The sequence below is a fragment of the Culicoides brevitarsis genome, chromosome 3 (assembly GCF_036172545.1).
Source record: "Culicoides brevitarsis isolate CSIRO-B50_1 chromosome 3, AGI_CSIRO_Cbre_v1, whole genome shotgun sequence".
Classification (NCBI taxonomy): Eukaryota; Metazoa; Arthropoda; class Insecta; order Diptera; family Ceratopogonidae; genus Culicoides; species Culicoides brevitarsis.
The window spans coordinates 18,479,056-18,494,845 of NC_087087.1; the positions used below are offsets into that span (position 1 = coordinate 18,479,056).

At 27.6% G+C, this 15,790-nt stretch overlaps 1 protein-coding gene across 1 annotated transcript in view; it reads right to left on the reverse strand.

The window, feature by feature from the left end:
* LOC134835281 (peroxidase) overlaps positions 1-15,790 on the reverse strand; it is a 30,372-nt gene extending 14,582 nt beyond the window's left edge. The window contains exon 1 of the mRNA XM_063850153.1: positions 15,759-15,790. Within this exon, the coding sequence (XP_063706223.1) occupies positions 15,759-15,790 (32 nt within the window). The remainder of the gene's footprint in view (positions 1-15,758) is intronic.

Sequence of the window (15,790 nt, forward strand, 5' to 3'; positions counted from 1 at the left end):
AGTTATTGCTCACCAGAGACACAAATGCACACAGCAAGAAATAACATTCAAAATGCAAGTTCAAGACGAAATCATTTCTTTTCTATAGCATAATATCAGCGTAAACTCCGGAGGTGGAAAAAAGTATATGTTTATATTTTTATAAACAAAATAAATTTTAATTAAAAAATAATTTTAATTTTTTAACTATTTACCAAATTAAAAAAAAATAAAATTTATTGTTTAAATTATTTTGCATAAAAAGTATTAAAATTTTAATTTACCTACTTATTTTTTTTTCAAAAATAAAATTTAAAATATTTTTTTATCAAAATTTAATTGATAAATTTAATAAGTTTTATAAGAATCATAAATTATTTTTGTTTTTATTAATTTATATTTTTTTAGAGATTTTTTTTTATTTCTTGCAACGTTTTTAAAAATTTAGTTCCCTCACTATTTCCACCACTGATAAATTCATGTAACAAGTAACAAAACTGGTACCGTTTCTGCAGTGTATAAATTTATCTTTCGCAAAAATCATCTTCATATCGTGCCAAAAAAAAAACTTGAACACTTCCGGAACTGCATAATATTTAAACGTCTTTTTTTATTCGAACAATGATGTTTGGTTCATCACTGCATATACGCACCTCATTGACAGCCACAAGAGGTCAAAAGCAGTTGTTTACATTTTTTCGCACATAAATTTGCGATAAAGTTTCGTTTTGAAAAATGCACAAATTTGCCATTTTAGGCGACAAAAACAACCAACGAAGCCGGTTTTGTATTATGACGACGACTGGTTTCTCGTTTTCGCGACTTGCATCATAATAGTACTTTCATCAACAACATCATCAAAAAGAAGCAGAAAAGAAATGCAAGTACCACTCTAGGATGTGCAGATGACACGCGAGCACCATGATTTTAATTTGAAAATGCTTTATGATTACTACATCTCTCAGTTATTTTGAGAGAATTTATTCACGTCTGGGATTTTTTTTATTGATTGTTTGTTTGTTGGTTGCTTGGGAAGTGAGTGGGAAGTGACCTTTCACTTAATAATATAGTGCGCGCACAAAAATCGAAACCTGCTTCGCAAAAAAAAAGAGAGACGCAAAAAGAAGAAGACGATGAAAGTGAATCTGTAAATTATTACATTTAACTTGACGGATGCTGATTGAATAATGATCGATTAACTTCGAAAGTAAGGTGAGTTTTTTTTAGTTTAAGAGAGATTTTTTAGGTTTGATGGATTGACAACCGATCTTCATTAATTTAGCAGTGTCCAACAATTTTTCCGGTTTACCTTAAAAAATTATGAAACCCTTTGGTTGTACTAAAAAATAGAATTTAACAGATTTTTTTTGTTTTGCTAAAGATGATCAGATTATATATTTTAATGAATTTTTGAAAATTCGTTGAAACTTTTCAATATGATCTTTGTCAATTTTCAATTTTTTTTATAAAATTTCTTTTCAAAATAATTTTTTAAATTTTTAAAGTAATTTTATTAATTCAAAAATAATAATTAATTAATAAATTAAAATTAAAGAGGACAGTTTGAAGAAATTTTTAGAGCGATTTTTTATAAAAACTCAAAAAATGTGTGAAGGACGTTCTGATTTATAAGTAAAATCAAATTTAGAAATTTTGACAAAAATACAGATCATAAGAGCAAAATATTTTTTTTTTAAATTTATTAACTCACTGATTAATACTAAAAATACGTGTAAAATATTTTTTTCCTTGCTTTTGATAAAATTTAAAAAAAATCACAATTTTTTAAAGAAACTTAAGGAAATTTTGTTTTTTCAAAAAATTTAATTTTGTACATTTTGAATAAGATGGAGAATGACAAAATGGGTGATGATTCCAAAAAACAAAATGGAACCTGAATTAAACGAAGATGAAATTTCAGAATTTAATGTTGAAGTCACGGATTTTCTTGTCTTTTTATGTACCTATTATTGAGAAATAGAAAAAAATACGTCTTGATTTGTCTGTAGTTTCTCTCAAAGTGAGGAACTCTCGCTTAAATTGTGACTTTTTAACATTATTAAAATTCTTTAAATGCTACTAGGGAAAATTTAAATTTTTAAGCGGATATTTCTTGTTCACATTTCCTTTGAAAATTGGCTTAATTTCGAATTTTTTATTTCACTTGAAAATTGATTGGTCAGTGCAAGTAATTTCTCTCTTTTAAAAAATCAATTTTTGTGAGAATATCCATTTATCAGATCCTTTCTTTCACTTTTTTGACTTTAAAAATATTTTTCTCATAAGACTGTTAAAATTTATCTGCTTTAACAAATCTTTAAGACAAAATATACAAAAACTTGTATCAGATGTTCCCTTTCTGTCATAATTTAAACATCAATTCATCATTTTGAAGAAAGTAAAAAATTGCAATTTTCGTATAAAAAGACACAAAATGCATAAAGTCAATAACAATGATAAGCATGTTGCAAAATTACCATAATAATCATCATTTATCGCATTCATCATCGTCTTATGCTATTTATTATTCAATCAAATCGAGTAAGTATGTGCGCCTAACAACAAAGAAATTATTCAATTTGACATAATTATAGCGTTTTGCAAATTTCTAATATGTAATATTGTGTCAGTTTTCGTGTTTGTGCGTTTTACCAATGTCACGAAGTAGACAAATTATTATTAAATAGACACAATTGATTGCATTTTCCATAGTACTCCGCTCAAGGTCAATAAAATACTCGAAAAAATGTATCGAATAAAAAAAGTTTAAAAAAAGAGAAATTGTTAACACATACAAACGTGAAAAAAAAACAATGAACGAGCAAAAAAAAAATGATCGTCATGACACACAAAAACTTATTTACAATGCATGTGAGTTGCTGTATTATTACTATCGTTATCGCATAAAAATGCGTTGTTGTTGTTGCAACAAAAGACGAGCCATCGTCTTTTTCGCAATAAATTTTACTAAAGTTATTTATTTTGTTTGTTAAAAGGCAATTAAGTGCACTTTTGACGGCATTCTAGGGCAGTTATTGTCGTCTCGGGCGATTGTTTGAACATGTTTGCAACGATGATGGGTGATGTGAAATTTTCTCGCCAGCCATGACAATTTGTCACTGCAAAAAAGTTCAATCAACCATCAACTGTCAACGTGCTGGAGTGAAATTACCTTTCACATAAATGCAAAACATTTACGAAAAATCATGCCAAAAACAAAAATTATCGATAAAGGACCGACAAAAAGAAATTAAACTTGTTTGGACAATCTTGATCAACAAAAATGGACTAATTGGCTAAAAAAAAGTTGAACATAAAAAATGTCCTTACGACGAACAAGGTCTTCCAAAAATGCGTTAATGATTTGGTTTTTTTTTAATACAAGGAATTTACGCACAAAATAAAACTTGAGAAACAAAAGTAATAAACAAAAACAAACTTATGAGAGAAATCAATTTAATGCTTGAGAAAGGTCAAAAAACAGTTTTTTGAAAAGTTGAATGGAAATTTCCGATAAGTTGCTGTTCATAAAGTTATATAAAAAAATATTTAAGGAAACCTTTCTCTTCAGTTTGAATAATTTCAATTTTTCTCAAGGTTCTTTAAGTATTTTTTAATTTTAATTTACCAAAATAACAAGATAAAAATTCATTAAAGAAAGGCTTGCACGCAATTTATTTAATTTCTTCATTCATTGTTGTTATGTGTCAATGAAAGGTAATAAATAAAAGTGAATTTTTACATTTTTTTTTTTAAAATTTATTTTCACTGCAACCTTACATTGTAACGGTTGTTTTTATGTAAAATTAAGAATAATTTCTGTTCAATGAGTATTTTTGGGCTTGTTATTTTGGGTCAATGTTGTTTTTAATCGATTATTACATTGCATTGAAAAAACTACTTTTTCTTTCTTTCTTCCTTCGAATTATGATTTAATAATGGACTGTCATTAATTTCTGTTCATTTGCGAAAAAACAACGAAAAAAGCATCTCACCTTACGCTTAATCTCTTTCAGTCATTAACTAAATTTGGGTTACACGCATCAATGGACAATTATACTGCTGGTGTTACGGCCGGTCCCATGATTATCTTGTAACATTACCGCGTCTCTCGAAATTGGAAAAAGAAATTGTCTCGATCAACAATTACACAATCGCAAGATATTATCGCAATAAGTAACAAGAGAATCGCTTTGATGTTATTATTTTATTTATTATGAGATAAAAATAATGTGCGCGAAAACAAATAAAAACGAGACATTTTTTGCTCTTTATGTTTAAGCGAGTGGTGCGCGCATGTTTAAAAAAAACAACATCAACCACCGAACAGTCAATAAGCGTAACATCGCAACTCCTTTCTTTTGTGATGTTATTACCATAAATGATCGCTTTAAAAGAAGCCATGTGAATTATGCAACGATGAAAAATCATCCATAGTTAAGTGAATGAGCAATAAGTTGTGAAGTGTGCACATCACACACACGTGATTATGCAAAAGAAAAAAGTGCAAGATTGTGCGTTGTTTTTATCTTCTCTTTTAAAAAAGAAATAAATTTCAAGTGAAATAGTATCTGTTTTGTGAAATTTAATACATATAGGGTGTTAATAAATGTGTATCTCTTGGAGAATCTAAATTTAGCACTCAAAGTTCGATTCCTTGGATCTTGTGGAAAATTTAAATTATTTTTTTCAGAGATTCAAAAAATGTATAAAAAATTGAAGTATGAAATTCTTATTTTTGAAAAAGTGAAAAAAATTTTCTGGATTATGATAAAAATTAAATAAAATTTTCTTGATATAAAAACTATTTATTTTTATTTTTTTTTTAAATTAAATAGTACAAATTATTAAAATTTTTGATTAATTTAAATTAAAATTCAAAAATATGATTTAAAAAAAATCAAAAATATGTGATTTTCAAAAAATTATTAATTTAAATTCTTCGGTCCTGGAAAAAGATCAGGAACCTTGTTCCCGGAAAATTTTCAAAAATCATAATGAAATATTGAATTTTTCAGAGAAAAATGGGGAAATTTTATAATTTAAAAGTTAAAGAATTAAATACTTAAAAAATTTATAAAATCGACTTAATTTAGGATTATTTTTCATTATCTTGGGGTAAATATAATTTTGGGAAATGATTTTGGCTCTTGGAAAAAAATAAACATTTTCCATGTCTGGAATTCTTAATAGAAAAAATTATTACTTTGGAACCTAAAAAGTTTTTTCGTCCAAAGCTCAATTTATTTATTTTTTTTATTTTAATTTAATTTATTTATTTTTTTTTTAAAACACGAAATTCAAACAGAAAATTTTGCAATTTTTTAAATAAAATTTTGGTTTTAACATTGAAAATATGCTCAAAAACTTCGGTATCGAATATTTTAAAACTTTATACTGAACCTTTCCAGTAATTGAAGTCTCTTGTATTTCTTTGAAACAAACAGTGAAAAATTAGAAGAAAAATGCAAGTGAATGTAACGCAACATAAAATTATGCAAATGAATGCGAAAAATGGTGTCGCCGCAGTAATTAGTTCATAATTATGGTTATTGCTAATGGTGAGGTTGAATCACCCGAGCGACTGACGAATTAACCACCGTTAAGCCACTAATTGATTGTCAATATTGGGAAAGAAGAACAACAAAAAAAATCTATGAGCAAATATTTACTTTTCTGAAAGTTGTTCTGAAAGCACCGAAGATCGTTGACATGCAAAGTAAATTTATTGTCGAAGAAGACATTTACAAATGAGCGGTCAAGAGGACACATACTAAGAAGAAATATTTATAACTGACACACTTCTGCACAAAATGGGAATGACAGTTCAAGACGTAGGTCGAACTAATAGCCAATAAAAGAATTGTGAATAATTCAAAACTACCTATGAGACCTAAATATCGATTTTATTGATGATGAGAAAGTAGAATGAATGCCTTAATGAAAGTGATAAAAAATTGTTTAAATCAGCAAATCAAAAATATTATCGTTCCCAGTTAAAAATGTTTGGGAAAAATCCTTTTAACTTATTTATTGCACTTTTCACGTAATTCAGAGCGTTTCTTTTAAATTCTTGAATACTAACACAGCTTGTTTTATATTGTTTTGACATTTCATAAAAAAGTCTGACACCGTTGTACCACACTGAATGTTGTTCATTAAACGAAATCTCTTGTCTTGGTCTCAAATGCGTATTATTTCTTAAATTATATGGCTGTATGTTGCCCACTTTCTCAATATTCACAGCCAGGTAATTCGGAAGTTGATTTTTTGTTGCCTTAAAAATTAGTATCAAAACATTAAACGATATACAAATTAGTATTTAGTTACAAATTAGTTTCCTGTAACATTCGAAAACACTGCTTTCAATATTCAAGATTCTGCGTCAAGATTCTTAATGCTCTTTTTTGGATTTTCTGTATTTCTCTAATTTTTTCTTTTCCATTCAGGTACAATATTGAGCTGCAGTAGTCAATATGGGCTCCAACCATGCACTTGTATAATGTCAGTTTTGTTTCTTGTGGGAATTTTGTTTGGAAATGCGTGTGGCAACAGATAGAATATCGTCCGATCGTGCAAAGCTTATCCAAATTTATTCACACTGAAACGTTTTCAACATCGTCCATGGCTGTATCAATGGCATTAATTGGTCTAGCTAGTCCTATGATCGCTGTCGAAGTCCTGATTAACTCTTCACGAAATTTTTTGAATATATGAGAACGAAGATGAGACAAAAGACGTAATCTAACTAGAAGATAAACCACACACGCGCCACAAAATTTTATAAAGGCTCAAATTTCGTTTAAACTAAAAATCCTTGCTTTTGTTATTTTATCAAATTTTAATTATGATTTTCTGAGTTTCAAGTAAAATTAATAAGCATTGAAATCTTTTTCATTAAAAAAAAATCTTTTAATTTTTATATTTCATTTCATATTAGAATTGATTTTTTAAACAGTTTCAAAAATTTTGGTTCGGTACATAAATTACCTCAACATTTTTAACTGAGTTTAGATTTTTCTTCAAAACAAAAGGTGGTTTGCAAAAAAAAACTGCACAACACACCTCTTTTTTGTCTTAATTTGGTGATGACATATGAGATGACATGCTAAAAAATTTCGTGTCGAACCCAAACATCAACTTAAATTGTCAAAAAAAATCCACTAAATCACAATAAAGTACAGTTAGGTTCTTTTCAGTCTCATACATCTATTGAATATTAATAATCTTCACTTCTTCTTTTTATCATCTGTTTCATACTTGTGTGCATTTATGAGCTCGTGTATCGATGAAATACCTCAAAAGCTTGTCACTACACAAATTATATAACACAAAAATTCTAAAAAATCCGGAAATTTCTTTGATTTGCTTTCATACGTTGCGTTATATGCCGATAGAAGATACAAAATTCGAAAAACAGGTCATTCACCCACTTTTTAACACTACATCGTCAAATATTTAGAAAACTGACATAAAGAGACGATTTTATTTGCACAATCATCACTTTTTAATAAAAAAATACTTTGTAAATGAAGGTCACATTAATAATAATTTAATCATAATTAACTTTTCAAGTGAAGTCAATGTCGTCAATTTTTGCCATTTACTGAATTTCGTACCATAAAAAATTAAAGAAAAAAACCGATACTTTCTAAAATTCATGCAGATAAGTTGAATGGAGTAACGTGAACCTCCAATTATGCACTTTTAATTATTGATTGCATCAGTTTTGCCATAAATTTATTTTATAAGTTGATTGCTGGTAACGCACTTTAAGGCACTCGCGACACCGCAAAAAATAAGTCAAAGTAATAAAATATTCTGTGTGACTTTCTATTGACTGCGATATTTATTATATTTTTTATTTAGTTTGTATAACAATATCTGCCGGATTTATGTAAATTTTATTTTATGTTTTTTTTCCACAATTTTACGCACGCAAGAAATGCTGCTGCTGTTTTTGCTAAAAACTGGATTGAAAGGAAAAGAGAAAAAAATTCAAGGTACAAGAATTTTATGGTTCCTGAATGTTTGCCCTTTAATTGTCTCAACTTTTAAAGGAATTATTTTTTTTAAATTTTTTTTTGCAAAAAAAAACCTTGCAATAAAAATAAAAGAAAACGACGAACAAAGAACCATAAAAATAAACAATTAACGTTGCGAACATTATTTTGAGGAACTAAATTTTTTGTCGTACCATATTTTTTTTTAAAGTTGAATTTAATGACAGCACAAATGAAAGTGAATCAAGTGGTTCGCGAAAATTTGCAAGTTTTTTGAATAAAAAAATTAGCATATGAAAAAAATTTCTTAATTCAGACTGAAACATATAAATTATATTGAATATCATCTTAGTATGCATTTTTAATAAAATTTTTCTCTTTTTTTATGGCCACGGAATATTAATGAATTATGAGGCAAAAATTGACTTTTGGTATCAATGAACTTTTTAAACTTTTTTTTTATACAAAAAAAAAAAATCACTCCTTTCCACGATTTTAAATGATTTTGTTAAATAAATGAGATGTAATCCAATTTGATTATAATATTTTAAGTTTGTCAAGTTAATAATCCTTAACTTATACGGAAGCTTATGCGATTACCAATAAATTTAGGTCAAAATATTTTTATAAAAAATGACAAGTTTCTCTTGGTAAGAAGATGATTAAGGGTCGTTTGTGAGTTTAATAAATTTTTATTAAAAAAAAAATATTTTTTTTTAAAAAATAAAATAAAAAAAAACGGAAATTACCTGATTAACATGATGAAATATTATATTGACTAACGTAATTTTTTGTATACAATATGTTTTTTTCAATCTATAGTAATGTTCAGGTTCACGTGATTTTCTTCACTAATTAATTATATTTCTGTCCTAATAAGAAAAATAGAAAAAATATGTAAGAAACAATACAAAAAACCACAGAAATTATTGTCTTTGCCTTCAGAAATGTTATAATTATGTTTTGGTGTAAATTTTTTTTTTCGTTTGTTTATACTATATTTTGTTCGTTTTCTTGCCAATATACATAAAAAAAATAAAATAACTGTCTTAAAACAATGGCATTTTATTATATTTTATTTTGTACGGAACGTTGATTATTCGCGTATCAAATCACATGATTTTACGAAAGACATATTTTCGAGATAAGACAATAACCAGGCAGTGGAGACAAATTTGCTTCTCTAATGAAATAAAACCTTAAAAATTTGCCATGAATTCCGTTTTGTAATTAAAATTTTTTTAAAAGAGAATTTTTAAAGTTAAAAAAAAAATTAATTTGAGTGAAAAATTACGTAAAATAAATTTCTTTTTGTGATAACAGGTTGTTGGGATTTTTTTCATTGTTATAATCTGATTTTAATTATTTAAACGGAACAACGGAGTCGATACGAGTTATTATCATTTTGTTGCTATGTTGGCTAAAAAAATGGCAAATTTTAAGATTTTATTGTCATTAAAGCATTTCTCCTGTTTCGGTTTTTTGAATATTTTCATATCATTCGCGCATATTTGATTGTATAACTTTTGCATTTCACTTTGTTCCGTTTTTTGTAATTTTTTTAAATTTAATATGCACAAGGTGAAACAAAATTCATACATCATGTAAATATTTTTTTTTAAATTTGTCACTTTAAAAATTTGTCATTTTTCATTAAATTTTCATTGTTTTAATTTTTTTATCTTTTTTTTCTTGCAAGATGCAACATTGTTGGGTCTTTAAATTTTTTTCCGTACTTTCACAATATAAATTTGTTTTTTTTTACTTTGTTTTTTTTTATTTTATTTTATTTTACGTTAAATTATACATTACACTATTTTGTAACTCATTCAAAGATAGTGTGTGTGCATCAAATGAAAATAAATAAATAAAAAAAAATTATCAGAAGACGTGTTTTCGCGTCAAGTTTGCTGTTAAAGATACTGGACTAGACGAGGAAGCGTGAATGTTGTAATATTTATCAATTACAAATAAATAAATTAGTTTAAAATATTTTTTGTATGTGATTGACTGGCACGATACGCACCCAAATATGAGAAACTTGGAAGCAATCAATGAAAAAAAAAATTGGAAAAATTCCTTCGTTAATTAGAAAAATATTTTAAATGAAATTATTTTAATTAATTAAATTTTTGGTCTTAATTAATTTTATTTTTATTTAATTTATTTAAATTTAATGCACATTTTTTTCTGCAACTTACGTTTCAATATATTTTTAACACTTGTAAAAAATATTTGTAATTTTTTTTTAATTTAATAAAAATGAGACGCGGACAAAGTCAAAGACACAACCGATCGGATTAGTGTCTCGTCACCAACTGATTTTTAACTCGCATGTACCTTTTTTGAATGCAATTCACATCTCAGTATCGTTCATGTAGCTACATGTGTTAAAAATTATGTATCTTTTTTATAAAAAAAAATGTTTCGCGTACAGCAGAGTTCGTTCATTTCCATGCAGAAACGCGGCTTTAACACGCATACATGTGAAGACTAAAGAAAGAGAAAGGTTGCTGCGAGGTGCTGCTGTGTTTGTGTGTGTGAGCTGATTTTTATAAATAAAATCATATTTTGACAAGGTGTACGGCGACAAGCTATGCCGCACAATGAATAAAACATAGCGGTAGTTGTAGTTTTTTTTTGGACAACACACGGAACGCAGATAAGATGTTGGGTACGCTCGTAACTCACGACTGCTTTGTTGTTGTTCATTTCTTGTGTTTATTTGCAAATCTCGTGCGGTGAGTTACCTTGAAAGACGTTAATATTGATGTAATGGAAACGGTTGGTGCTTTACTGTTTGAAGTGAACTTTTTACCGCATTTCGGAGAGAAAATGTGGTTTTGCTCTGGTCACGTGACTTTTGTTTAAATTTTTAACCCATGTGGTTGATTTAAATTTTAAAACCACGTGGTTCAATTGATTTTTTTCAACCACGTGGTTCGTTTAAATTTTTTAAACCACGTGGTTCAATTGATTTTTTAAACCACGTGGTTCATTTAATTTTTTTAAACAAAATGGTTTCCTTAATTTTTAAACCACGTGGTTCAGTTGATTTTTTAAACCACGTGGTTCAATTGATTTTTTAAACCACGTGGTTTATTTAATTTTTTTAAACAAAATAGTTTCCTTAATTTTTTAACCACGTGGTTCATTTAATTTTTTAAAACCAAGTCATTTTTAATTTTTTTTAAAGAATTATAGAAACCACTTGGTTTAAAAAATTTTTGAACCACGTGGTTATTAAAAAATTTTAAAGAAAATGGTTTCCTTAAAATTTTAAAACGTGGTTCAAAAAATTTTTTAAAACCACGTGGTTTTTAATTTTTTTTAAAAATAAAAATAAATTAAAGAAACCACGTAGTTTTTAAAATTTAAACCCCACGAATTAAAAAAATAAACCACGTGGTTTAAAAAATTAATTAAATGAACCACGTGGTTTGAAAAATTATTCTTTATAAATCTCGTAGTTTTTTGAATTTTGTAAACCACGTGGTTTAAAAAAATTAAATAAACCACGTGTTCAAAAATTCAAATTTATTCTTTGGTTTAAAAGATCAAATATTTAACAAAATCAAAATGCGATACCATCGTTGATCGTTCCTCAAACAACAACTTTTAATATTTTTTTTTTACCAGTTCATGTCATTAAAAGTGTTACAAAAGAGTTATAAAGTATGATGTTATTGACTAATGAAGCAACAGAAGAACGGAAATTGTTTGTTCACGTTACTCACAAATACTTACGGGACAATAACGCTAGCGATTTGAAAGGGTTCGTCACTTATGCGGACCTTGAAGAAGACTCATCAATAACTTGGAAAAAAATGACGCATTTGGTAGGTGGAAATATGTAGAACGAAACTATCACTTTCATTTGAATACAACAACAAGCAAAACTTAATTACCAGCCTTGATGAAAGTCACGATTTATGTGCTCCATATATTTTCTACTTCTGTTCAAATATAGAACAAACAATTATTTATTCGCGACTTTTCAAGGCAAATGTACGGTAAAGCAGCAACAATGACGTCATTCATTAAGAGATTTCTCAAAAATTCTTGGTTTTTAACAAATTGGCACCAAATTAACCACATTACCAAAGGCCTTTGTTACGAATGTTGGTCTCGATTTTGCACAAAAAACCACACAAGACTTAATTATATGTTTCTTTTACGTGTGAACTGTGTAACAAGGTATCACAGCGTACCACAAAGATTATCTTAAAATGTATCACTTACAACCAAAAACGTCGACGTTGTTGTTGTTGTTGCTGTCCCGGTAAGAGATAGATTGCACAATTGTCTGTGAAGCTAGCAGACAACGAACTTGACCAAATTATAATTTGATTCCAGATTACACTTCATTTTTTTTTGTTGTTGTAGAAATTGTTGAAGTCTAATGGTGAAAGGTCATTGTCGATACCGCCGCCGACAAAGATGGTACTCAAGGGAGATGAATTATCATGTTGTAACATATATGATGAATTAACGTGATGCTTGTAATAATAATTGTTAAATGTCACTTGAACATATGAATGGCACTCCTTTGTTACATGCGGGAATCATAGGTGGGCGATGATTTTTTTAGGGTCTATTGAAAAAATCAATTTAAAAAAAAAACTTGATGATTAAATAAATAAAAAAAATAACTTACAAACAGCAAATTCTCATGCTTGTGAGAAACGAAGCCATTGAGAAAATTTTCGTTACAAATAATTAGCCGTATTATTTATAACATTATTGTTTATGCATTTATTTCCATTATTAATATTATTTAAAAACTCTCGCAGGTCGTAATTTACAAAAGTGAAATAAGTAACAAAAAGAATTTTGTTCGGTAACACCATTAAGATACCATCAAGTTGAAAGAGTTTTTGAGAAAAATATGGCATTGAGTGGTTTTAATGTTTGTCCTTCATGCGTGTATAATTAAACTTGTAAAAATTGTGATTTTCCGTTATCCTTTCCAAGGTTTAAATAACAATAAAATGTCGATATAACACTAAAAATTGATGAAAAAATCAAACGCAATTATTAAAAAATTTATAATTAATTTTTAATAAGTTTACTATTTAGAAAAAAATATTGTCAATAGAAAAAATTTTTTTTCATATAATTGCGCTTATTAGGTACTAAAAAATATGCTAAAAATTAGCTTAAATTCACTAAGGAGTTGTAAAATATGGTTTTTATTGTAGAAACAAAAAATTTAAAAAAAATACAAATTTGGTGCAAAATATTTTTTCATTATTTTGAAAAATTTATGGAGACATGAGCTACAAAAAATCAAATTATTTGAAAATATTTTTTATTAAAAAAAAATAGTATTGGTGACAAAAAATGTAAACATATATTTTTTTTTATTATGAAATGTGGTTTTTTGTTACAAAATAATTCAAATTTTTATTTAATTTTTTTCAAACTTATAAAAATGTTTAATTCTTTTATATTTTTTACAAATACGAAATTTTAATCGTACAGTTTATTAATTATTTTAAACGGATTAAAATTGTTGATTGCTCAATGAATGCTAATAATTTGTTGAAAAATTAAATATTTTTATTTATTTTTTATGCTTTTATGTGAAAAATTTTTAATAAAGACTCAAAAGACATTTTTGAAATGAAAATTTATACTTCCTTAATATTTTTTTATTAATTTTTTTTATTTTATTTTTTTTAAATTCATTTTTGGAAAGGTACACAAGGTAATTAATACTTTCACTTTGTCATGGCCATCTCTTGGTAAGGTCAGAGCACCATCATCATCTAACTTGACGTGTCCAAAAATAATAAATAAACAATAATCATTAATTTTAAAGAGAAAATCAACTTTATTCAAAATGCGCGCTAACATTCACACCAAAACTAAATTTTAATTTTTTTGTTTACATTTAACTACGATTACAAACTTTTTGCATTATTTTGCACTGATATGTCGAAAAAAAAATGAAAATAAAAATCTCTATCATCGCATTGTTGTTGTTACACATTAAAAGGAAGGTTATGCACTTTTCTTGAGAAATTCATGTGATTATTACATGAATTTTATTTTCCATTTATCTCCTGCATAGATAAAAATTTTTGCCGCAATCGAGAGAGAGATCATTAAGATTTCGAGCGGTTTTAAATGTTTTGCAATACTCATGTCAAACTTGCGAGAAACACGCAAATACCGACCAATTTGTTATTTTTGCTTTTTTAAAAAAAAGTCACCATATGCCGTGTTACACTTTTATTATGTTTTATGATGTTATTTTGGATGCAGCAGCACCAAATTGTTTTCCTCTTACTTTTCAATGGAACACACTGCGAGTGCGCTACGACACTCAATTCGATTCAAGATAGATGCCTAGATTGGTTTCATCATCAACATCTTCGCATAATACAAAATAATACAATAACAACGAGTCACATGACTTTACACGGAAAAAACTTTAATGTTATTAGACTGACTTTAGGCCTACAAATTCAATAGGAGAAAAATATTAGTTTTAGCGAAAAATCGACAAAGGAGATTTTTTGTTTCAATTTGTCAGAAGTAATTCAGGGTTTCAAGTTTTTTTTTCCCGAAACTCTTTGTGGAGATTGGGAGAGCTTTTGATCGATATTTATTTATTTCATCAAATTAAGATTACATCATTGTAGTTGGAGGAAAAAGCATTAAGCTTAATCGAAGTCCAGGATTTTGGGAGTTTAATTGAAACAGGAATTATTTGATTGTATAGGGTTCATCTCTTGCACAGACCAGTATGCTGCATTCGGTTAAACTATCTAAAAATGATCGCGACAATTTCGTCATTTTTGGAGCTATATAATCACCATTTTTAAACTCGAAACTTAGTTTTCTAATCCATTCATCTGTGACCGTATCCTCGACACTTATTACAACTTTTCCATCATCCGTGATAATTATATTTGCTATATTAATTTGGGAAATTAAGTCTGCTCCTAGTTTGTTACGTGCTTTGCACACATACTCAAAAATTTCCTTCGAATCTCTAGAATTAAGAACAGAATCGGGATGATCCCTGTGTACGATTTGCAAAGAGTAGCTTCAATTTCTTCTGAAAGCTAATCTTTGGTAATTCAAATTCACTCATATCACTTGAATTTGCGGCAACGGCAAGAATCGATCGAGCAATTTCGCCTTCTTAAAAAGACGTTGATTTATTAAGTACGTAATCTGGCAAAAGCCACTGTAAATATGACATTAAAGCTTCTTTATTCCTCACACGTGGAAGCAGGAGTTTCTACGGTTTAGACGGTCCCTCACAGCAAGCATATCAATTTGTTAAATTCAATATGCGACCTTATAGGATTTTTGGCAGTTGGTTCTTTTTAAAGCATGAGATTTTTTAGACAAAAAATGTTATACTTTAATAAGCCGGCACAAGCAATAATCGATAGGGCCTCTTTCCATACCTTACAATACTAAAAGTGCCTGAAAACATAAAAGCTCATTCCAGAATTTTTAATAAAAGTTTTTTCAACTACTTTAGGCCTTAGCTTACTCGAAATCATCAAAATGCCATTTTTTTTTGATTAAATACTGAAATTGGCTGATGTAACACTAGAAATTTCAAAATGATATCAAGTTTATTTTCTTTTTTTTTAATAAAAATCTTAATTAAATGATTTTTTCTTACCTTTGGTCCAGAAAAACAAAAAAATGTTTTATCGCTTTGATTATTTTTCCGTGTACAATGGTTATCGGTAGACGACAACAGTGTTGCTACATCCAATGTTTATGTTGTTGTTGTTTTTGTAGTACCGGTCGTTTTTGCAGAACGTCATAAAAGTCAT